General features: G+C 40.2%; 1 protein-coding gene across 3 annotated transcripts in view; it reads right to left on the bottom strand.

Moving 5' to 3' along the window:
• The window catches only part of CERKL (ceramide kinase like), a 113,132-nt gene that overhangs the window by 26,248 nt on the left and 62,014 nt on the right, over nt 1-24,870 (bottom strand). For 2 of the 3 annotated variants that reach the window (XM_040643235.1, XM_040643241.1), the window contains exon 3: nt 7,034-7,165. The exons of the other annotated variant lie outside the window; for it this stretch is intronic. In XM_040643235.1, the coding sequence (XP_040499169.1) occupies nt 7,034-7,165 (132 nt within the window). The remainder of the gene's footprint in view (nt 1-7,033; nt 7,166-24,870) is intronic. 3 annotated transcript variants of the gene reach the window in all.

Below are 24,870 nucleotides of genomic sequence, written 5' to 3'. Positions count from 1 at the left end.
GGTGGAATTTGACAATATATTGATGCAATTTATCTAAGAAGAGTAATTTTAAAATGACATTAGAAAAATTAAAAAAAAAATAGTGACCTGGAACAAAGAGAAAAGATGAAAGAAACTTGATCACAATATATTAGGAAAATGAACAAAGGAAGGAAGTCCTTGGCATCAGGGGCTCATATTCTGGAGGCAGACACTAGACACTAATTTTAAAACATGAGTGCACGATATGAAGTAGTAGTAAGTGTTTATAAAGAAAAATAATGCAGGGAAAATGGGTAGAGAATAATCTGGACTGCTATTCAGATACAGTAGAAGAAACTGATGTATTTAGACAGAATATTATGGGCCCTAGAGTCAGAAAGAGCCAGATTCAAATCATCCCATTCCAAGTAAACATAAGGAGTACACTGCTAGGCAAATGCAGTTTTAAAAGGTCACTAGCCTTTTCTTTCACTTGCTTTCCTTTTCTGATGAGAATGACACCCTATGCTCCTTCTATTCAGGAAATCTGGAGACTCCATTCTTTGCAAGGCTTCGAACTCAGTTCTCAGTGCTGGGATTCCCCACCGACCCTAACCTTCAACGGATACACTACTTCATCAAGAAGACAAGATTGGAGGAAAGTAATGTCTTGAGGTTAATGCTGAATGTTGATGAGGAAATAGGCTGAAGTAAAATCAGATGAGACTTGGTCTTAAAGAAACATTTCTTGGTCTGGTGATAAAAGCCTATAATGGGATAAGATACTGAGATGGTATTTTCTTTCCTGTCCTAAAGGTGCTTCTGACGTAGTAAGCTCCAAATGGAATCTGTCATTTCCACCTTCGGATGCCTCTCAAATACTTTGTTCTCTGTGCTCCATCATCTCCTCCTTGCTACCCAAGACAGAAAAATTACTTCCTCGCTTGTCTCCCTCCTCACTCTCCACAACCACTCCAAGGTCAAGACCAGTTGTTTTGGTCTTGTTGCTATAGTATCCCATCTCAAGCCAGTGCCCTTGATCTAGCCACCAGTGTTTTTAATGTAGATAGTACAGTCTCTTCCCCAGCCTCCCTCCAACATTTATCCTACTCTCCCCAGAATGACTTTCTCACGTATTCGATCACATCCTTTTTCTATATAATCTCCACTGATGAATCTTCACTGTCCCCAGAGACAAACCTCTAACTCCCAGACATCTGAGTATTAGAAACAGGATTTGTCATATACATCCACAATTATTTAAGGAATAACAAAAAGAACCTTTCACCCAGAAATCTCTCTTTAGCTGGATAGGATGCATGATCGGGTACTCTCCAGATCTTTATGAAAATGCAGGTAAAACTGGGAAGAAAGAAAGCCTCAGCCTACTAGCATCTTTTGTGACTGAATTTTATCAAATTGCCTAGCTTTCTGCTGGGCAAGATCAGGAATAGCAAGAGGCATTTCCAAGGAGGGAAGGCTTTAAGTAGAGACAAAGAGACAAAGAGAAAAAAAATCCCAAGAGGAGATTTGGTAAAAGTATCATAAATTAAACTCATGACCGTAGAGGCAGGGGGGGAAAAAAGTGACAATAAACTCCACTTTCTTGGCAATTCCACCAGGGCCAGATAGGAAGTAAAAATTATCTGGTGACCAGGCACTCCCATGAGCCCTGAGTTGGCAGAGATCAAGGCTAAATTCAGAGAAGTGTCCTTGACCCTGATAATGATGGTATGATGAGGTCCAGCAGCTTTGTTAACACAAAAATTGACTGAAAAAGATGGAATTGCCTACCATGAACAAGAAAGATTAAGGGCAGACATATTATCTGTTTCAAATATTTCAGTGACTCCTATACACAAGACGGGACACATTTATTTTGTATTACTACAAAAGAGAACATCGACTCTAAAAATTACAAGGAGGCAAAAGTCAGCTCACAAGTTCTCCCCGCAGTTTACGCCCTGCACAAAGGCGTTTGGCCGAAGAGGCAGATACGTTTGCGATCTAGCCAGTGTACCTAACTCTACATGCTGGTGGCCTGGCGCGGAGTCAGCCCAGAAAGAAGGGCACCTTTACATCAGCACAAAAAAGGTGCCTTTTGTGACATGCACAAGGCACAGCGACCCTGAACTCAAGAACGACTAGCAGTATTATCCAGTAACGGCAGACACTGACACCCAAGCTTGGGTACCCGAGCAAAGGCTGAGAGCCTGTCCAATGAGCAGGGCCACACCGACAGTCCACCACACGGGGGAAATGAAGCTAGACGGCCTCTAAAGTTAGTTCCACTCGGATTTCTGTTGCCTTTTTACACTTTATTGTTCTATGAATTATCCTATGAAACTATAATCTCTCGAGAACTCTCTCACACTTGAAATAATGTAATTCCTAAAGTCTGCTCTGTTTGGGGAGAAAGATAAAGAAACAGTATTACAGGCCAGCTTGGGCTCACCGCACATGTTCTTCTTCGATTCAAAAGCCAACAAGTTATTGGGGAAAAAAAAAAAAAAGCCTCCGTTCTAAGTTCTTCCTGAAGTTCCTGAAGTTCTTCTGATACCATTGTTAGATAAGATACTGGGGGGGGGGGGCTTCAGCTCAGGGATTTCAAAAGATGCTGATCTATATTCAGAAGTAGTTAGGGTTTTAGCAGTAAACAAAATGAAAAGTATATTTTTATTAATGTGGTGACTTTTTTTTTTTTAACTGGACGTTTATACCTTCTGACACCCTTCACTCATGTCTCCCACTCCCCACCTCCCACCTCTGGCAATCAACAATCTGTTCTCTATACCTATGTGTTCAGTTGGGGGTTTGTTTTTGTCTTTTGTTTTTGTTAAGATTACACATTTAAGGGGCGCCTGGGTGGCACAGCGGTTAAGCGTCTGCCTTCGGCTCAGGGCGTGATCCCAGCGTTCTGGGATCGAGCCCCACATCAGGCTTCTTCCTCTCCCACTCCCCCTGCTTGTGTTCCCTCTCTCGCTGGCTGTCTCTATCTCTGTCAAATAAATAAATAAAATCTTTAAAAAAAAAAAAAAGATTACACATATAAGTGAGATCAAATGGTAATTTATCTTTGTCTGACTTATTTCACTTAGCATAATGCCCTCAGGTCCATTCATGTTGTTACAAATGTCAGGCGTTCCTTCTTTTTTATGACCAGATAATATTCCCCCCCCCACACACACACACAGATACCACATTTTCTTTTCCATTCATCCACTGATGGACACTTAGTTTGCTTCCATGTCTTGGCTATTGTAAATAATGCTGCAATGATCATGGGAGTGCAGCTATCTTTTTGAGTTAGTCTTTTTTTTCTCCTTCAGATAAATACCCAGAAGTGGAATTGCTGGGTCATATGGTAGCTCTACTTTTAAATTTTTGAGGAACCTCCATACTGTTTTCCGCAGTGGCTGTACTACGTTACATTCCCACCAGCAGTGCACAAGGGTTCCCTTCTCTCCACATCCTCACCAACCCTTGTCTCTTTGATAATAGCCGTTCTAACAGGTGTGAGGGGATGTATTTCACTGCAGTTTTGATTGGCAGTTCCTTGATGATGAGTGATGTTGAGCACCTCTTCATGTCCTTGTTGGCCATCTGGATGTCTTTTTTGGGAAAATGGCTTTTGAGTTCCTCTACCCATTTTTTAGTCCAACTATTAATTTTGCTACTCATTTTTAAAAGAACTTTGTAGAAAAAATCCTTTAAAATGTACATGTACAGCTAGAATGTTTCAAATCCTGCCTCATTTATCTAAGCACTATCTCCTAGTGAATTTATCATCATGTAGAATTTATTATGTAATTTATATTCCACTTAGACTCAGCAATGCACACAAGATATGTTAAAATAATGGTCACACTGGACATGCAGAAAATATGTACCTTTCTGTTTTACTCTTTCATACGTTTTTTCTTTTAAAGTGTGAACTGAGCCTATTACATAATTTATGACACAGACATGCACGGCATTATGACCATCCTTCTGTGGCACTTCGTAGTATACAAGGTAGTTTCAAATATATTATCTGACTCAAACTACAAAACTGCACTGGGACACAGGCAGGAAGACTCTAAGGCTTTTCAAGTATCCACACATTTATTCAGTCCTTCGCCCAAAAAACTTTTAAAATATAAATATTTAGCTAATATACATACTAAAATGGTTTTATACGCAGAAGATGCAGTTTTATAATTTTGCCTGTAGGAGGAGTGTTAGGCAGCTAATAATTAGCCATTCGGCACAAATATATAAGAAAATTCTAAATTTGCTTTATGAAATGCTCTAATTTTATGTTAAACTAAATATAATATTCAATAATATTATCAAATCTAGGGGAAAAAGAGCCACAGGACATAAAACTCTTCTCTCCAATACAAAAGAAAGCAAGCACATCCTTATCATTTCCTCTGCCTTCCATTAGGTTTCTTCATGTACCAGCGTCCTTTCTCCTAGGCCGTCTCTTCCTTCCTCATCTCTGGTCTGTTGGCAGAATCATCTCTGCTAAACCGGATGACGATGCGATGACACCAACTTCGGAGCAATACAGGAGGAGGAAACTACTGAGTGCGGCGTGAACATCCATCCGGGATCTGGACCGAAACTTCCTCTAGTGCACATAGTTGTGAGCCTTCCCAGAAGGCCTTTTTATTATTTTCTCCCTAGTAGAACCCAGATTCAGTTCAGGTATTTTCAGCCTTCAAGAAAAGGGGGTCCTAGTTGCAGCCCTTGGGAAGAGTCTTAAGAGTTAAGAGTGGTTGTTCCAGGTTGGACAGACGGGAGGAAATTTTAATCCTGGCTTGGTAGTAGAGCATGTCGAATCTCTCCCGTACACACCCCCTCCCTATCCCACTTGATGTGAACGAAGAAGGATCTAATCTACTGGCAACAATTTTATGATGATGGAAGGATCGAATTTAAGATGAAGTCAAAACTGAGGAGGCCAAAGCAAATTAAGGAGAGAATTCCGAAGATATTATGGGTTATACACACCCCCCACACACACACCCCCCCCACACACACACACCCCCCACACACCCCCACACACACCCCCCACACACACACCCCACTTGTATTTTCTTGAACAGCAAGAACTGCTTGAACCTCTGTGAACAGGAGGGACCTTTACTGAGGAGGCAAGAGAAGGCTAGCTGAGGACAAAGCAGGAACTGACACACACACCCCCCACACACACACCCCCCCCACACACACACCCCCCCCACACACCCCCACACACACCCCCCACACACACACCCCACTTGTAGGTGCTTGCAAGCTTGCCTTCCTTCCCTTACTTTTCTTCTTCTGTTTATGCACAGAAAACCATGTCTGCCTCTGACTCTCCAAAACGGTCTAGTGCAAATACTTTGAGTCTTCTGATCAAAATATCACCCTCTGAGATACCAGAGTTCTTGTGTGTGTGTGTGTGTGTGTGTGTGTGTGTGTGTATCCCAATTATATTTCTTTGAATCCCCAATAAACTAAAAGCCCCACAAGAGCAGGGTGATAACTTATGCATCTTCTGCACAGTGTTGAACACAAAGCACTCTACAAGAGTTTCCTGAACCGAAAGATATATAGTAGTATCTACATAAAACTGTTTGGACATTAAATCATGCAACAAAATAATGTTATTAAGTTTGCCTATAAGTTTATTCAACTTTTAATTGTCTCATCCTAATAAGAATTTCACACTTTTTTGTCCCACCCATCGTTGAAAATCTTCAGTGGGAAGGAATGATAGACAGGAATTGTTTCTTGTCCTTTTAAACTACATTTAAGTAAAACCAAAATTCACAAAGGTAAAAGATTAACTTCTTACTACAATTTTATTTTAGTCAGAAATTCCTCCTGAAGTTTTCATGATAGTATCTCTTGAACTTCCTCTTTAATAGATGTCTTTTGGGGTAGCTGAACTTTTTGTTAAAAAAAAAAAATTAGGGGTGCTTGGGAGGCTCAATCGGTTAAGCCTCTGCCTTCAGCTCAGGTCATGATCCCAGGGTCCTGGGATGGTCCTCAGCAGGGAGCCTGCTTCTCCTCTACCCCCCTCCCCCACTCCCCTGCTTGTGCTCTGTCAAGTGAATAAAAAATCTTTAAAAAAAATTTTTTTTAAGGAACTTCATCTACCTCAATCCATCAAGTCATGCGGTGAGGGCATCAAATCTTATATTGTGAGACCCATCTCCCTCGGTTTCAGCTCAGCAAAATCGTCACTCTAAATCCCTCCCCCAAGAATTTATAAATGGGACTAGGAGAATCCCAGTACACTCTGGCTTTGTCTTCTCAACAGGTTTATTATGCAATACTCTTCATCAACTTAAACTTACTACACATTTGCCCTGTTAGTGAAGCTACGTAGAAATAAGATCAGACAAACTGCGGTTGTGATTTTTGATAACACCAACCCTCCTTCTCAGTCCACCCCCCATGGGAAAAACCAGTCTCGGAGGAAACAAAGGAATTTGGTCACCAAATTCAAAAAATTGAAAAGGATTTTGCTAATCTTCTTTCTATTAACTTTCGCATCGGCAAGGTTCTATTTTCCTCAGCACAAACCGAAGCACCTTTCTTATTTTAGACAATGAATTTAAGCTACTGGCTTCTCTGAAGTCATCTATACCAGCAGTTAGGTGCTTAGTTTTGACCTAACCAGCAGGGGTCAGAGTCAGAACAAAAACCACCTAATGGAGGATTCCATGGAAAGACCTCAAACATTTAAGTGAGCAAAAATCAATTGCTTGCCAAACTGCAGAAATAATGTGTAAATAGCCAACATCTGAATGAAGATATCAAAAAGTGTGCAGCTCCCTTTGAAATGATTCCTAATAATTTTTAAAGTCTGAAAAAAGGTCTAAAGAAAATACTGACATCCTAATAAAAATAACACAAGAAAGAAACAAAATAAGTGGTAATCCTGGAGTCGGCTGTAGTTGGCCATGGGAGCGCATAAAACAGCTTTAGAGACTACAAGCAGTTTCCTCAATTTGGTTTAAGAACAAATACAGATTGTCTTGCTTCCTTACGTATGATTTTTTTACGGCAAAATTATGTTCTGAAAATGACTTACTTGTAACGTCAGTCTTTATTCCTGCAATCCTCAACAGTGGTTCAACCTTCTCAGAATAGACCTGGGTAGCTTCTTTTTTGTGGCTTTGGGGGTTGAGAATTACTTTTAATGACTTTGGTCTATTTGAAAAACCTAAGAGGAAAACACAAAGACAAAATTATACAATCTTCATCAGCATTTTTTTTCTTTCCCTTTAAAACCATACACTAAGTCCAGTTAGAATGTTAGACATCTATTTAAATAGTATTTACTGGTTTTGTTTGAAATTCTTATAAGAGTTTTCCCAAACACAGCAGTATCTTAAAACATTTACATTTTCCTAGCAGTTAAAGAGGGATATCCCTCTTTAATCATGAGTTATAAAAAAGCATTTCATTTATGAAGGAAAATGTGGATGAAAGCAACTCTGTGAATATTATTAGGCAACATTCATGTATATTTACCAAATCATAGATAATATATCAAATGATCCATTAGCATTTATTTCTGGGGGGGGGAAGCAATAAGCTGCAAAGAACAGAAAGGTTTACTTCCTCTCCTAAGATAAATATGCTCATTATTAGAATTGGGCTCTCCAGTGACCCCAGGGCTACCCAGGCCTGACGTGTGGATGAGCCCAGGGTGGAGCAGAGCCCACAGGGCTGGGTCAGGGCCAGCACCCAGAGCAATGCATGCTGGGAGCTAAAAAGAGGTTTAGGTCAAAGTTCAAGCCTGAAAAGGGGCCAGGGGAGAAAGGACTCCTCCCTGGGGAATTGGGAAAGAAAGCCTCTCAGCGGGGATTCGATGAGAGTGCTGCCTCACAGTTGGGGCTGAGATTTGATACTACAATTTTCTGGGCTTGCAAGATGCTTATCACTTAGAACCCCGTTGGAGCAGGTGCAAAGAAAATGTTCTGTTAGGAAGGTGCAGGAGGGACAGAGGAGCCAAGAGAACGCTAACCACCATCTCTTCCAAGGTCAGCTGCTGTCATAGGGCCACGTTTCAAGGTTAAAAAAAAATAGCTCCTAGCATCTGCTTTTAATAAAACCATTCCTAAAGCCAAATGGAAAAAGTCCCTTACACCAACATGTTTTTGTGCCTCAAGCAGAGACGATACGTCATTTCTCATCGTATTTGATATGATACCATCCTTCAACGGCACACACAGTTTTGAATTCCGGAGAGTGCTGGATGAGGCGGACAGGACCGTGCTGAACTGCCTGGGCTCTGTCATTGTCCCTGGGCTTGTTATTTTGCTAAGAGGCCTCTGGCAGTCTCCTTAACACCCAGTCTTAAAAATCTCAAAACCTTGCTCAGTTCCTCTTTTCCTTCCGATTCCCCCCTTTAAACAAGTGCCCAGATTCGTGAGGTGGTAACTATTTGTTTCCATGCCTTCTGTCCTTCCTGGCCGTCGCACCGTGGCTCCTCGGGGCTCCTGCGGGGCATCCTGGCATCTCCCTGTTCTTCCCCTTCCGTGACCTCCATGTCACACCTCCATCAGGCCCGCCCCATCCAAGAGCTGTCAGGGCTCCCCACTGCCTGTGGGCAAGACTGAACCCCTTAAAAGGATACTCAGAGCCCTTCCCCAACCAACTCCAACCTCTCCTCTCCGAGCTCATCCTCCCTCACGTATGTTCCAGAAACATCTACTGAGCGTTTGTGTGGAGTACCAGAGCAAAACAAGTAACACGTGGTTTGTTCTTTAAAGGAGGAAGATGTATCCAACACATAGAATCAGCACAAAATAGACTTGTTAATGGAGAGGCACCAGTCGCCTTGGGAGTGTATGAAAAGGGGGCTAGCGGATTCTCACCTGGGATCAGGAAAAGGGAGTATTTGACCCAGGCTTCTGGCTCACGTGGTTTTCACTTAGAACTCCCTCCTTCCTCACACCTCATCTGAGCCCTCCCTCTCAGCCAGACCGCAGGAGAGGGGCAGGGGAGGAAATTCTAAGCGGAGTCCAGCACAAAGCTCAGTAAGTGCAGAGGTTTTTCTGTTCCATTTCCACATCCCCATCATGCTCTGAAACTACGGAATTACCTGCCAAATACCAGATAAGCCAGGCTCTCCTTCCCTCAGTTTTGTTTTTTTTTTTAAGATTTTATTTGAGAGACAGAGATAGCGAGAGAGGGAGAGAGAGAGAGAGAGAGAGAGAAAGAGAGAATGAATGAGCAAGGAGGAGAGGGAAGAGCAGGGAGCCCGATGCAGGGCTCGATCCCAGGACCCTGGGATCATGACCTGAGCCGAAAACAGATACATAACTGACTGAGTCACCCAGGAGCTTTTTCTTTCAGTTTTTCAGACAGTTTTTCTTTCCATTCCACCTTACCACCATTTCTGTGAAAATTCTACTACTTTTTGTTTTTCTTCTCAAGTAGGCCCCATGCCCAACATGGGGCTTGAACTCACAACCCTACGATCAAGAGTCTGCATGCTCTAGGGACTGAGCCAGTCAGGTGCCCCAAATTCTGCCACTTTTTTAAACCTCACTCAACACCACTCCCTCACTAAAGACTTTCCTAATCACCAACAGAATTCACCTCTTGGGCTTCTCATTCCTGCTTTATTCTGTGTGCCTCTGTTAACTATTTTTATATCATTTATATATATAAAAAAAAAACTAATGAAAGACCCAATATCTTGGAACTCCTATTGCCAAACCTGGGACAATACGAAATGGAGTAAAGACTATATCATACTAATGGGGAGAAGGAAAAACTCTGTTTTATCGTAGAATGACAACTAATAAATATGGAAGAAATGACAGGGTTAGAAAATCACTATTTTCATCCATTAATGGATTCAGGCAAAAATTGGCAGCGATGGTAAAACCATCAGTGACAGTCAGCTGGGGAACAAAATACTTACTTATTCTTGAACTCTGTCTCTCTTTATTTTTCTCATTACAAAAGGTAACAAGGGACATTTACAATGGGGAAATCAGGCAGACACTGCCCTAGTCAAGTGATCAGAGTTGAGCATAACCTTCACGTACAAATGGACACAGAAGCCTCGTGATACCTTGTGACATGTGATACACAGCACCGAGGACACAGCACTTCCGTGGTAACCCCTGTCCATAGTGTGTAATGCGGATCAATGATGGAACACTCAGACGAACCCTCGTTGAGGGGGCATTCTCAAAGTAACTGCCTAAAACTCTTAAAAACTGTCAATACTGTGAAAGAAAGTTGAGGACCTAGTTCTGATTAAAGGAGGCTAAAGAGAGGACAACTAATGCAACGTATGATTCTGGATCAGGTGAAAAAAAACTGCCAGAAGGGACAGGACTACTATCCTTTAACCAGGAAGGACTAAGCAGATAAATCTAGGGCTCACTTTCATTAGGACACAACAAAGACGAGAAACTTGTTCTAAACTTCAGAGGCCAAGACTCAGATTAAATATCCAAATTAAGTTCACCTTACTCAGCATATTTATTGAAAGACCCTATTTCATTTCTTAGGCAGAGGCAGTCCCAGCATGGAAAGTGTCTAGGTAGCAAATGGTAGTCCTCAAATGTTATCATGAAAACGAACTTTCATTTGCCCCTCTTCCTATATTATGACTGTCAGGTAAAAAAAGTCTTTGGAAATAAGAAACAGTCATTTGGGCCTTATGAGGATAAGCATATTGTAGCTGAAGGCCTACAGCCTTTAAATATACATGTATAAAAGTGTACGCTATATGTCCCATTCAACCTTTGTGAAACAATCCCCTTAGTCAGGAAAGAGCTAAAACTATTCAAGATTTTCTAAAAAGATTTAAGCAAATTAATTTTATTCTTAAGCCTCAGTTACAACAACGGCAAAAGAAACTACATAAATTAATCAGAATGTTCCATTCCTTAGACATCCTGATAAATTGAGCTCTTTTAAAACATAAATCAACAAAGCCAATTTTTCACCAGGGCATGTATTCATTTTCTCATTTATCTTTTCCTTTTGGGTGATCTTAATTTGATGATTATGAAGCTAGAGTCTAAGTATATAAAAATTAGGTAGCAATTTGATACCTATTTAGAGATCAGAAGGGGGATTTCTATTGAATGAAGCAAGATTTTGTTAAAGATGTTCATCATTGAGTAGAACAAAGAGATATAATTAGTAAGTCTCCAACCTCTTCTCTCAGGCTCCCTCCTCAAGTCTCTCTCTACTTTATTCAGCCCCTTGTACATACCATGCTCCCTCTACCACAGTGCCATTACACCAACTCTGCCCTGTCCACCCATCTACGCTTGCTGCCACCATAGCCACTTTGTCCAACTAACCTTTACTCTGTTTTGATCTCACCTCAGTCATCACTTCCTTGGGAAAGACTTCTATGGCCTCCTTGGCTTTGTGACCTTAGCTAGGTCATTGCCCCCTAATCATTTGTTCTTACAGGTCCATACACTTTCCAATCTTGATTCTTACACTATTATAATTTTATATCTATTTATTATTTGTACTTATACATTAGACTTGAAACTCTGGGGGTTTTCTCCATATTCTATCTTCTTAGTACACGGCATATAATAGATGGTCAAATATTTGATGGATGAATAAAAGGGTAGTGTTAGCCTGCAGCCATATAGATAGTAATGGCGTCCATTCATTTATTCACAAATAACTGCATGCATACTATTTGCCAGACAGAGTTCTAGAGGCTGAGGCTCTTATCAGTGAACAAGCAAGCTTCTGCCTTCATGAAGCTTCCATTTTAATGGCAGGAGACAGAAATACTAATTCAGAGTATGTTAAGTGGTAATAAGTTCTAAAGATAAAACAAAACCTCACAGTGAGAGAGGAGGAGGACAAAGGTAGAAGAAATGACTTCCTGGACAGAGAAATCAGATCACTCACAGGCATTTACAAGGACTTTGGCTTTTGTTCCGAGAGGAGAAACATGGTGATTTTTGAGCAGCACAGCAAAATAACCCTGGATGTTAAATGGATCAGTCAAGCCTGTGTGTGGAAAGCAGATGCTGTAGGTACAAGAAGAGACAAAGGAAGAACAGTTGCAATATTCCAGGTGGTAAATGATTGTGCTTGGATTGAGTAAAGTGGAGATTATAAGAAAAGCTAGATTCCAGATATATTTTGAAGGTAGAGCTGACAAGATTTGTCTACTCTTTAGATGTGTTATGTGAAAGAGAACAAAGAGTAGTCAAATTATGGCTGGATAAGGGGAAAGTGACAACATAAGAAGGGTTAAGAACTAATGAAAAAGTGGTAGAATCAATTAATTGTGGTCTCAAGGTGGGGGGTGAACAATTTTAGGAGTTGAGAGAGTAGATCAATTAAGTTAGAAAGACAGAAGCCAATATGCACATGAATGGTAGGATGTTTCAAAGTGATATTGAGTTATTGGTAATAATAAAACCCGATGAACTTCATATTCAGCAGAATCATCTGAAGGGCTTCATAAAACACAGATTTCTGTGTCCCAGACCCAGGAATTTTTGACTCACTAATCTGGGATCTGAGAACTTATTTATAACAAGTTACCAGGTGATGTTGATAATGTTGGTCCAGAGATCACACTTTGAGAACCACTGCTCTAAAAGTATGATTATGGGAGGTGAATGAAGTATAAGATCAAGATCTTTGAAGGAAAAGAAGCTAAAAACTGAAAGAACATCTACAAAACACACAGAATTATGGCAGCAGTAGTGTTGTAGAGAAGGACAGTGAGACAGAAACTAATGCTTCAAGGAGTAAGAAGAATGACCCAGAGTGTGCACAGGACCACAACAAGTAGCACTAAACTAGTGGCATCTAATGGACTGAGCTTCAAAAATGAGGATTTTTAAGAGAGGAAAGAAAATGGTCTCAAAATAGCAATGAGAAGAAAGATATCAAGACACTGACAACACCTCCAGGACCTGTGGTCTGAAATGTAGGACAGAGAAAACAGCCACCACATGAGGACTGTAGGGGAAGCTATAAACTCCTGGGAGAGCTGGGTCTCTACTAAAACAAGAAGGTAAGGGAGATTTGGGGCAAAGAAGCTGCAAATATAGGAGATTTTGCTCATGATGGACTATTCATTCCACAGGGCAGACTAAGATAGTGGCAGGAGTTAAGGACAGTAAGGATGGTGTTGGGTTAGAGGGTACACAGAGAGAGGCTGAGAGGAATGGCAGTACAACTGATGAAGGTCCTTAGGGAGTGACACGGTATGAAAGAATTGTCTGCAGCAGTTGAGGTTGGAAAGTAGGGTGTGAGGAGTGGGGTCTTGCCCCAAGCACACAGAGCTCTAAGAACTTATCTTCCCTCCAGCCCACGCCACAGCTGGGGGAGGAGCAATGCTGCCTGGAACCAGAAGAGCTCCAAAGCCCCTGTCCCTCTTAGGAGACCAGCCAGTGTTCGAATCTAAACCCAAGTCTGTGGGAGGCACTAGGTTATACTCTTCACAAAGTGATCTCAGGGTAAATGGTTTATATTTGAGAATCACATGCTCTGTTGTCTTCTGTACAGATGGACACATTTTCATGGTACAAAATTCAAAATCTCTGTTTTCAGCTCATTCCTTGATACCCAGTTTCCCTCCTGGGGGACAACCACTGGTATCACTTTAAGAATTCTTCCAGAAATATTCTATTCATACATAAAAATGCATGTATATGATCTTTGGCTTTTTACATACATGGTAGCATTCCTACCCACTATTCTGTATCTTGCTTTTTTTTCCTTTTACTGTATTTTGGAAAGGATTTATTATCACTACATAGGATATGATTCTCACTTTATTTAAAGCTGACTAGCATTTTTGTATGGATGAACCTCAATTTAAGTAATTAGTCTCCTGAAGGGGCACCTGGATGGCTCAGTCAGTTAAGCATCTGCCTTTGGCTTGGGTCATGATCCCAGGGTCCTGGGATAGAGCCCCACTTTGGGCTCCTTGCTCAGGGAGGAGTCTGCTTCTCCTTCTCCCTCTGCCTGCCACTCCCCCGCCTGTGTGTTCTCTCTGTCAAATAAATAAATAAAAATTTTTTAAAATGTAATTAGTCCCCTGGAGATGTATTATTTAGCTTGTTTCCAATCTTCCTTTACTGCAATGAATGTCATTTTGCATCTATTTGCATGTAACTGCAGAACAAACTTCCGGAAGTAGAATTACTGGATCAAGTGGTATGCACCCTTGAGAGTTTATCCTATTCCCCAATTACTTGCTGTTGAAACAATTCAGGGTTGTGATCCCCCAAAACATGGGTGCTAGAGTCAAAATAATTCATCTTAAGTCTTGGCTCTTCCACTTATCAACTGTGTGACTTTAGGTTAGTTGTCCAATTTCTCAGTTTTTCAATTTCCTCATCTATAAAATGAGGATACTAAGAGTACTTCCTACAAAAGGCAATTGTGATGATTAAATCAGCAAATTTAAGTGCTTAGCAAGTGCACAGCACACAGTCAGTAATCAATTTATTATAACTACCAACTTACACTCCACCAGGAACAGAGTATCTGTTTTCTTACACCATTATAAACCCAAAATGTTTTCAAACTTCTTGTTCTTTGACAATGTGAGAGAAGAAATATTGTATCTCATGCTAATTTCAATTTACATTTCTCTTTTTATGAGAGAGGCTGAGAAACTTTGAAATGTTTAAAAGATACTTTTGTTTTTCTATGAACTGTCAGTTTATAGCATTAACTAATTATTCATAAAACTATAATTTAACATTTTTTTGTATTTGCTCTTGTATAATTGTTTTTTAATGACAGTATTACAGCATCGAGGGTGTAATTCTTAGAACCAAAATTATTAATAAAAATCACCACATTCTTGGAAGGAGAAAAAAAATTAACCTTTTAAGTAAGGTTAACTTTATTTAAATAGGCTATTAAAAACCTTATTTAATAACCTATTAAAATATGAAAATTTTTTGTTATATGAGTTACAAATACTTTTCTGTGTAATTGTCTTTAATTCTTATTTATGCCATTTTCTCTGAGAAAGATCCTTTTGGTTTTTTCTGAGTTTTCATTTTACACACCTATAGATTTATCATTTTTTATGGTTTCTGGGTTTTATGTCATATTTAATAGTTTCCTTTTGTGACCAAAAAAAAAATCATTATATTTTTCTTCTAATAATTTTATGGTCTCTATTTCTCATTTTTATTTAAGCATATCTAAAGTTTCTTTTTAAACAATTTCTTAAATATTTATTTATTCAAGAACGCAAGAGAGAGCATGAGCAGGGGGGAGGGGCGGAGGGAGAAGCAGACTCCCCACCAAGCAGGGAGTATGGACCAGGACCATGACCTGAGCGGAAGGCAGACACTTAACAGACTGAGCCACTCAGGCGCCCCTAAAATTTCTTTTAGTAGAGGTATAAAATTGGGATTTGACTTCACTCTTTTGCCAGATGACTATCCACCTGTCCCAACATCGTTCATTTGGTAATCTTTCTCTTACGGTTTTCAAATACCACCTTTAGATATATTAAATTTCCAAAAATGTTTGGATTTCTTCTGAACCATTTAGTCTAAGGTCTACTGATCAATTCATATGTCAGTGCAATATTTTGAATTTAATGAGAATACCTCAAGTTTCTCCATGTAGGCTATAAAATGAGATATTTTTATAATGTTGAGAACATATCCGTCTAGTCTTTATTAAGAGTTGCTTGGCATTCATACACAAGTAGACCAATCTATAATTTTCCTTTTTTTTTGGAATTGCATCATCAGATGTTGATATCAATTTCATGTAAGCTCTATAAGTACAATCTGGGAGTTTTCCTTTTTTGTCCCTACGCTCTCCAATAGTTTAAATAGAATCAAAGTTTCCTGTTCCTTAAAGGTATGGTAGGGATCTCTGTGAAAATTGTTGCCTTGGTAGAAACTGGTCTGTTTAGATTTTGTCTTCTAGAGTCAGTTTGGCCATTTTTACTTTCCTAGACAAGGGACTTATTCACTTCACCGTTCTCCAAGGAGGCAGCCCACGTTGCCTGCCGAGTTTAGATACTGTTCTCTTATAAGTAGTAGTAGCAACACTATTTCCCCCGGATAATTAGAACTGATCACCTTTGCCAGCATAACTACTTCATTATTATTATTTTTCCATTTGTTGGTTCAGTCATATGGTTCAATAATGTAGAGAGGTAATTCTCAATGTCTATGTCAATTGAACCATTGTCATGTTCCCATGTGAAAGTATTCTTCTCTCATACTAATACCTCTAAATCAGCAGAGTTCAGAGTTATAGGGTCAGGAAATAAAAATTTTATAAGTGGGTCTTTGGCAGTGAAGCTAAGAGGTAATGCTTATATCTTCACTACTTGCTTTGTAGACCCATGTATTCTGTTTTTGAAAAAACTACTTTAATTTCACAAAATTTTGTCTTCTGGGTAGAATACAATGTAATACAATAGGAAACATGGTAAGACCAGCAAATCCCATGATTCATCAGCCAATTGCCTCATTTCTTTGATATAATTGAGTCCCTTGATCAAAAGTAGTACAGAGTGTAAATTCACTGAACAAGATATTTAGTAGGGTTATAGATGGTAGTGTTGTCAGTAACATGGCGGACAGGAAATTCAAATCCATAACTAAAGTAAATATTCATAGCAATGAGACCTAACTACTAACTTTCCACAATGGAGGAACGCCAATGTAATAAACCTGCCACCAAATGGTAGACCAGTTGCTCTAAGATACAGAGCCATATCCAAGCTCAGGGCTGATCTGTTTGCAGGTAGAGTACTCAGTGATAATAGGAGTCAAATCAGTCTTGGTGAGCAGAAGTAAGTGTTGTTAACCCATATATTTCCCCCATCTCTGCATGAAGGCCACTTTATGTGTTCATTGTGCAAGCCCTAGGGTTGATTTTTTTTTTTTTTTTAAGATTGCATTTATTTGAGAGAGAGAGTGCAAGCATGAGCAGGGAGCAGAGGGAGAGGGAGAAGCAGACTCCCCGGAGCAAGGAGGCTGATGCAGGTCTCCATCCCAGGACCCTGAGATCATCACCTGAGCCAAAGGCAGACACTTAACTGACTGAGCCACACAGACACCTAGGGTTGCTTTTAAAAGATGCTGACTGACATCTATAGAATGGGGTACCTTGCCTGCCTAATTATGTCCTCTTATGAAATAAATGATCTTTAGTGAGCATTTATATAAACCAAATGCCATTCTGTTCTTATTCTGTGAAAACCAACTATTTACTTCTGCCTCATACATCCTTGTCACCAACCTTCTAATTTTTTTCTTCCAAGTTCCTATTTGGCAAGCTCTTAACCACTGTCCATGCATTAATATGCATCTATCCCTCTGGCTATCACTCCTTACTAACTAGTATCAATTGTCTGAAGTTCTGCCCACCACAGGGATTTTCCTTCTCTATCTTTTAGTAACACTTGAGTGGGTGTGTAATGCTTCAGTAGCTCATTTCTATTGTATCATGAAGAACCCATATATTTCCCTTAGTTTACTGGTCATAGAAAATATCTTAGGGGCGCCTGGGTGGCACAGCGGTTAAGCGTCTGCCTTCGGCTCAGGGCGTGATCCCGGCGTTATGGGATCGAGCCCCACATCAGGCTCCTCTGCTGGGAGCCTGCTTCTTCCTCTCCCACTCCCCCTGCTTGTGTTCCCTCTCTCGCTGGCTGTCTCTATCTCTGTCAAATAAATAAATAAAATCTTAAAAAATATATATATATATCTCATGATGCCACATATGAAAGGGGACAAAAAAAAAAAAGCAATGCAGTAACAATGGCAGGCCACCAGTTTATTTCATTTACTAGACCATTCTCCTCTAGTCCTTTCATTATATTATCTGTACAATACAGCTTTTTATTTAAACTAGCTAGAGTATTTCATGTTTTATACAACTGAACTCTAATACACATATCTAACAAACATCTCAAAGTTGACATATTCAAAACTGAAATTTTGATTTTCCCTACCAAATGGGGTCTGTCTACCCATAGTCTTTGCTATTTTACTAAATAAGAATTCCTCTTTCCACCTGCTCCAGTTAGAAATGTTACTCTGAAAACTGGTAATTAAAAATAATTATGCACTTATCCTGTCTCTTTAGTAAGTACCAAGTTTATGGGTAACCAAATAGTACCAGCAGAAGAAGAAACATCCTTTTTATAAAAGAATAACACTAATTTAGAAAGATTAAATATAAAAATTTTCATGATCTACCCTTACTTAAATAATTAGTTCAAGCAAAAATAATAAATTTTAAAATATTTATTGAGAACTAAATGCTCTCCCTGGTCCCTGAGTAACACTAAACAATTATCTACTAGTTTCAAATAGAAATATTACAATGGAGGGGCACCTGGGGGGTTCAGTCAGTGAGGTATCCGACTCTTGGATTCAGCTCAGGTCATGATCTCAGGTCGTGACATTGAGCCCTGCATCAGGCTCCGCACTGGGCATGGAGCCTGCTTAAGATTCTCTCTCTGTCCCTCTCCCTCTACTCCTCCACCATTTGGCATGTGCGCACTCTCTCTCTCTCTCTGTCAAAAAAAAAAAAAAAGTTACAACGGAGAGATCAAGCTGTCACCTCTTTGACTCTGGGATCAATCTTAGCCTTGGGGAATCTATCTTATCCACACTAACTGTAGGATAGTCAGACATTACATACCACCTGAGATAATGAAATATGAAGTACCCAGTACCACTTATGAAGTATTCTTGCACAATATGAACCTAATTAAGCCTTTAGATTAGAAATCCAGTTTATAGGGAATAAAAAGAATAGAAGAACAAGTTAAATGATACCATGAAGAAACAATCAGACAGTGGTACAACAGTACTGCTCAAAAGGTGGTCTTCAAAATGACAACCTAGCATCACCCAGAAGTTCAGTAGAAAGGGCCACACCAGACCCACTGAATCAGAATGTTTCGCAATGGGGGACAATATCTATATTTAAATAGGCTTTCTAAGCGTCCCTTAGGCACACTAAAATTTCTACAGGACAACCTCACCTCTTCCACAAATCAGTGTCAGAATTTTAAAAATGAGGTGACTGTTTTAGTGTTGTAGTTTAATATGCTTAATTTGATGAATGATTCTTAACTGGACACTAGTTGGTACAAGTCAGCTATAAAAGACATTTTGGAAAACATGGGGAAAATTTCAGTGTGGACCAGGTATTTAATGATGATAAGCAACTATTGTTCATTCATTCGGTAATGATATTTGGCTATTTGTAAAACATCTTTTTGTAGAGATGCACACTGGAGTATTTCTGGGAGAAATGTCATGATGTATATAGTTTAAAACAAACTGACAGAATAAAGTGTTAAAACATATGGAGAAACGTTAAGAACTATAAAATATGGGTGATGGCAATATAGGTGTCCATTATAATATTTTTATATGTTCTATATTATTTGACATTTTCCTTAATAGGATAAAAAAAAATCTTGCTGTCATCATTGACTTTTTCTCTCTTAATATCCCCCATACCCACCAAGTCAACAAATACAGAAAGCTCTATCTTCAAAAGCAAACCCAAAGTCTAATCACTTTCCACTACCTGTCTTGTTCCCTCTTTAATTTAAATCACTACCTTTTGCCTGGATTATACCAATTTCCACTTAACTGTTTCCTGCCTCAATCCTTCCCCGTAACTCAGAGTGTGTTCTCTACTTAACAGCCAGAATATTCACTTTAAAAGTTATATCATGTCACTCCTTTGCTTAAAACTCCCAAATGGCCACCATTTTTCTCAAAATAAAAGTAAAAAAAACACACAAAGCTTGCAAGAGCCTTCATGCTCTACTAGCTGCCCCTGGGACCTCACTTTCCACCTCTTTAACTCCCTGCTAATCTCTGCACATGACTTTCTTGTTCAACGTTTTACATACTGTTCTGTTTGGACCATTTTCCCCCTATATATCCATATGGCTCCCCTTCCCATTACTTTCCACTGTCTTCTAAAACTAGACATGGCACTAGTTGGTTTTGAAAAGCAGCCTCCGCTGTCTTATCTGAGGCTGGGCTCAGAGGCCCTTCTCGCCCTCAGGGCACTTGTGCTTCATCATCCCACAGAGAGAGAGAAAAATGCAAGAAGTAGCTGGCCAAGGAGTGGCGCCAGTGAGTGATGATGGAGCCAAGACCAAAGTCACCAGTTAAGACTGCCAAAGGATTTGGTAAAACTCTCTTCCATAAAAATAACCGTAACAATAATAAAAGCATTTGAAGACTTTGAAAACTACTTACAAAGAAAGAGGACAAAGTTCAAGGTTAAAGAAATTAAATTAACTTATTGAAAAACAGTTAAATAAAAAGGAGAGTTTAATTTTTTCCATGAGAAAACAGACATGTACATTCTAGTCCTCCTGATGAATCAAGAATATGTAATGCAGAAATGTAGCACACTGTGAAGATCCGCGTAAAATCACTAGCTACAAAGAACTCTGGAAAACATTTTAAGAGTGCAACACAAAGCATCAGGCAGGTTATGGCCTTGCTCTTCTCTCAATTATGACAAACTATTTAATATGAAAGCTATATTGAGACACGTAAATCCCCTGAACTCCTTGGGAAAAAAAAATCTCAATCTGATAATAATTATTTATTCATAATTTCACAATAGTATAAGCATTCCCCAAATAGATAATCCAAGATTAAAATATAGGCATGATTCAATATTAATATGCAACTGACTTGGCTCTCAGTCCTCCTGTAACCTCTCAATTCATACTCTAGAGTATAGACCTTTTTAGCACGCCAGTTTGCAACGAACCAGCAATGCAAAACAGAATGGCCAACTGTTCCTCTGTTAGTAACAAATGTGCTAATATGTACTAGTTTAAACTTGATCTATCAGTGAGTCAATGAACCATGAAGGGTGGGGGTTAATCAGAGTGTTCTCCAAACAAAGGCTTGTGAGAGCAGCGGGGACGCCACTCCCAGACTCACATCTGTGCTGTTTTGAGTGCAGCATGATGGAAATGGCATGGTGTTCATCAAAGTTAAGAGCCCAGAACCTTGTTATAGTATTGGGTATACTCACAACTGTTTTATACAAAAAAGCAACCAAATTGTTGCAAAAATAAAACCCAAACACAGGAAATAAAGACCTCAATTAACCACAATTCTCAGGCGCTATTAATATTAAACTATGCCCAGTTAACATGTAACAGGGATGGTAAAGCCTTTCACACACGAGATACGACAACTTCCCAGCAGGGTGCAGAAATAGAGATATTTTATATTAGGAGATTTATGTGAAAATTCATTAACTTCATTTCACTATCAGCAAAAGTTTATTGATGCACATCTTTACACACACATGAAAATAATTTCAAGGCTATAGTCTACTCAAATAAATCCAGTAACTTCTGAACTCACATGCAGCCCACCAATGTGAACATCTCTAACAGGTGAGACAGGCTCAACTGCAATTAGTAGAAAGAATCACCTATTGCCAAAAATAGTCAACCCCAATACTTCAATATTTTAATAACAAAGTAGTCAAGACTAGAGATAAAGCAAGAACGAAGAGAAAGAGGAGCAAAGAAAAAGAGATTTCAACCAATTACATCACCCATTTATTTTTATCAGATTATTATCTTCATACAATGAATTATTGATTTTGGAAGATGCTATAGAGTAGACCTATTTCACTACACCACTTTCTCCAATTAAAAATTCAGAGAGGTCTACTACGAGATGGAGATGTAGGAACACCTTGAACTCAGACACACCAAATCTACACCTATTTATAGACCAATTCCTCCCCTGAAGAAGAACTAAGAGCTATCTGAACAGCTTCTGCACAATAAGCAAATGACAGGAGAGATGATGAAACAGTAACCAAAAGAACTCCTACCCCTGACACTGAACTGCAGGGGGAAGGGTAGTACAGAGACCAGATCCCTCTGCTCTGGGGCACAGAAAAAAAGCCCTGGCTTTAAAAAGCAACTAGTATATAAAAGACCCAGCCCTCGAACCCTGCCAAATGTCCAAATGTCAAGAGAGCTGCGGAAACTCACCCTGGGTTGGAGGGGCTGGTGAGCACCACGATTTATACTCCTCCTTGCTTGATAGTAAACAAACAAACAAACAAACAAAAAGCCGCTGTTTAAAAGATCAACTAGAACATCAAGGAATAAGCCCTAGAACCCTGCTGTATTATGGAGGAGCTGCTGGAACTTTCTGGGCTGAAGGAGCAGGTAAGCACCATGGTTTGTTTTTCCCCTTGACCTTCGTAATGTGGATGGGAACAGGATCTGAGCACCCAAGCCCGCCTACCACCTAAGTACCTAAGTGAGCCCTGGGCCCTTAGCCCATGCCAGCCCCAGCCATCCCACCACTGGGACATGCCTGGTCAGCACTCACTACAGCTCCAGCCATCACACAAAGGTGACACAGACACAAAGCACCCAGAACAGTCCAGGCCCATACCACCATAACTTCAGACAGCTTGCTAGGGTATCCCCTGACACAGAAGTGCTCCAGGACATCTTAGCTGACCCCTGCTTCAACTCTAGCTGCCCAGCCAGGGTGCTCCCTGCACAGAGCACCCTGGGAAACTCCAACGCATGCTCACCTCAATTCCAGCTACCCTGCCAGGGCACCCCTTGTGCAGAGCACCCCAGGTCACCCTAGCTTGCACCCACTTCAGTTTCAGCTGTCCTGCCAGGGTACCTTCACTGTGGAGAGCTCCAGGACCGCCCCAGTCCAAATCCACTTTAGCTACCCACTGTCCTGCCAGGGCGCCCCTTGAGCAGAGTATCTGGGACCCCCCACCCTGTCCCATGCTCCACACCTTGGCTCCAGCAACCCCACCAGGGTACCCTGTGCACAGAGACTCCTAGAAACACCATTATACCCACTTTACCTTCAGCTATCTGGGCAAGGCACATAGAGCCCTGGGACACCCAGCTTGCACCCACTTCCACTTCAGCTGTCTTTCCAGGGTACCCCCTTCATGGAGAGACCAGGTACCACATGAGTGCATGCCCACTATAGCTTCGGCTGTCCTGCTAGGGTACCCTCTGTGTAAAGCCCCAGAACCCTCTCCATACAGTATGCATACACTTCAGTTTTAGCTGTCCAGCCAGACCACCAACTGCAGGAGAGCCCTAGGACATCCCCGACCCTCCCACCCACCCACCCAGCTTCCACAGCACTTCAGTTTTAGCTGTTCTGCCAGGGTAACCACTATACAGAGAGCCTCAGGACCACCCTGGCCTACATCCATTTCAACTCTGGCCATCCCACCAGGGTAGTCCCAGCAGAGAATGCCCCATAACCCTCAGCCTACACCAACTGTAGCTACAGCCAGCCAGGAAAAGTCACCAGGCACACACAGCCTACACAGGGCATGACCATACATAAGACCATTCCTTCAAGTTTAGAAGTACCTGTTCTAATTCATAGAAACAGCAAGTCAAGCAGAAGGGGGAGACAGGAGAACATGCACCAAACAAAAGAACAAGACAAAACAAAACCTCAGAGAAAGAACTAAATGAAACAGAGATAAGCAATATGCCTGATAAAGAGCTTAAAGTAATGACTGTAAAAATGCTCAGAGAAGAGTGGAAGAACTCAATGAGAATTTCAACAGAGAAAAACTAAAAAATCAGAGTAGAAGAATAACTGAAATAAAAAATACACTAGAAGGAATCAACAGATTAGTAGATGCAGAAGAATGGACCAGCAATCTGGAAGGCAGGGTAATGGAAAGCAGCTAAGCTGAACAGCAAAAAGAAAAGAAGAATTTTAAAAACTGAGGATAAGTTAGGGGATCTCTTGGACAACATCAAGCAAACAAACACTTGCATTACAGAAACCCCAGAAGGAGGAGAGAGAGAAAGGAGCTGAAAACTTCCCTAACCTGGGGAAGAATGTAGACATCCAGGTTCAGGAAGCACAGAGAGTTCCAAAAAAGATGAACCCAAGGATATCCACACCACAACACATAATAATCAAAATGTCAAAGGTTAAAAATAAAATCAAAAGCTCAAGAAACAAGTGTTGGCCAGAATGTTCAGAAAAAAGAACCCTTGTGCACCACTGGTGGGAATGTAAACTGATGCAGCCACTATAGAAAAATAAAAACAGAATTTCTTTTTTTAAAGACTTTATGTAATTTATTTGTAAGAGAGAGAGTGTGTGCAAAAGCAGGGAGAGTAGCAGGCTGAGGGAGAAGCAGGCCCCCTGCTGAGTAAGGAGCCCAAGGAAGGACTCTATCCCAGGACCCTGATTTGAGCCGAAGGCAAATGCTTAACTGACTGAGCCACCCAGGCATCCCAAAGAGAGCATTTTTAAAGGAGCATAAGCAAAAAGTTATATACAAGGGAAATCCCTTAAGGTTTTCAGCTGATTTTATAGAAAAACTTTGAAGTGGCACGATTTATTCAAAGTGCTATAAGGAAAAAACCTACAACCAAGAATATTTTACCCAGCAAGATTATTACCCAGAAATGAAGAAGAGATAGTTTCCCAGACAAAAAAAAGTTAAGCGAGTTTATCACCGCTAAACTGGCCTTACAAGAAAGGTTAAAGGGACTTCTTTAAGTGGAAAAGAAAAGGTCATAATTAGACTGAGAAAATTATGAATAAAAAATTAAAATATGACAACGTATATGTAAAATGCAGGGGGAAACAAAAATGAAGGTTTTTTGGAATGTGTTCAAAACATACTGTTCCTTTAAAACAAAGACTATAACAAGAGACAAAAAAGGGAATTACAAAATGATGAAGGGATCAATCCAATTAGAGGATATAACAATTTTAATTATTTATGCACCCAACATTGAAAGCACCTAAATAGATAAAGCAAATATTAAAAGACATAAAGGGAGAAACTGATGGGAATACAATAATAGTAGGGGATTTTAACATCCCATTTACATCACTGGGTAGATCATCCAAACAGAAAATCAAC

The sequence above is a fragment of the Ursus maritimus genome, unplaced genomic scaffold, assembly GCF_017311325.1.
Source record: "Ursus maritimus isolate PB19 unplaced genomic scaffold, ASM1731132v1 scaffold_1, whole genome shotgun sequence".
Taxonomy (NCBI): Eukaryota; Metazoa; Chordata; class Mammalia; order Carnivora; family Ursidae; genus Ursus; species Ursus maritimus.
The sequence above is the reverse complement of the archived record's forward strand: the minus strand, read 5'-3'. Positions and strand labels throughout refer to the sequence as shown.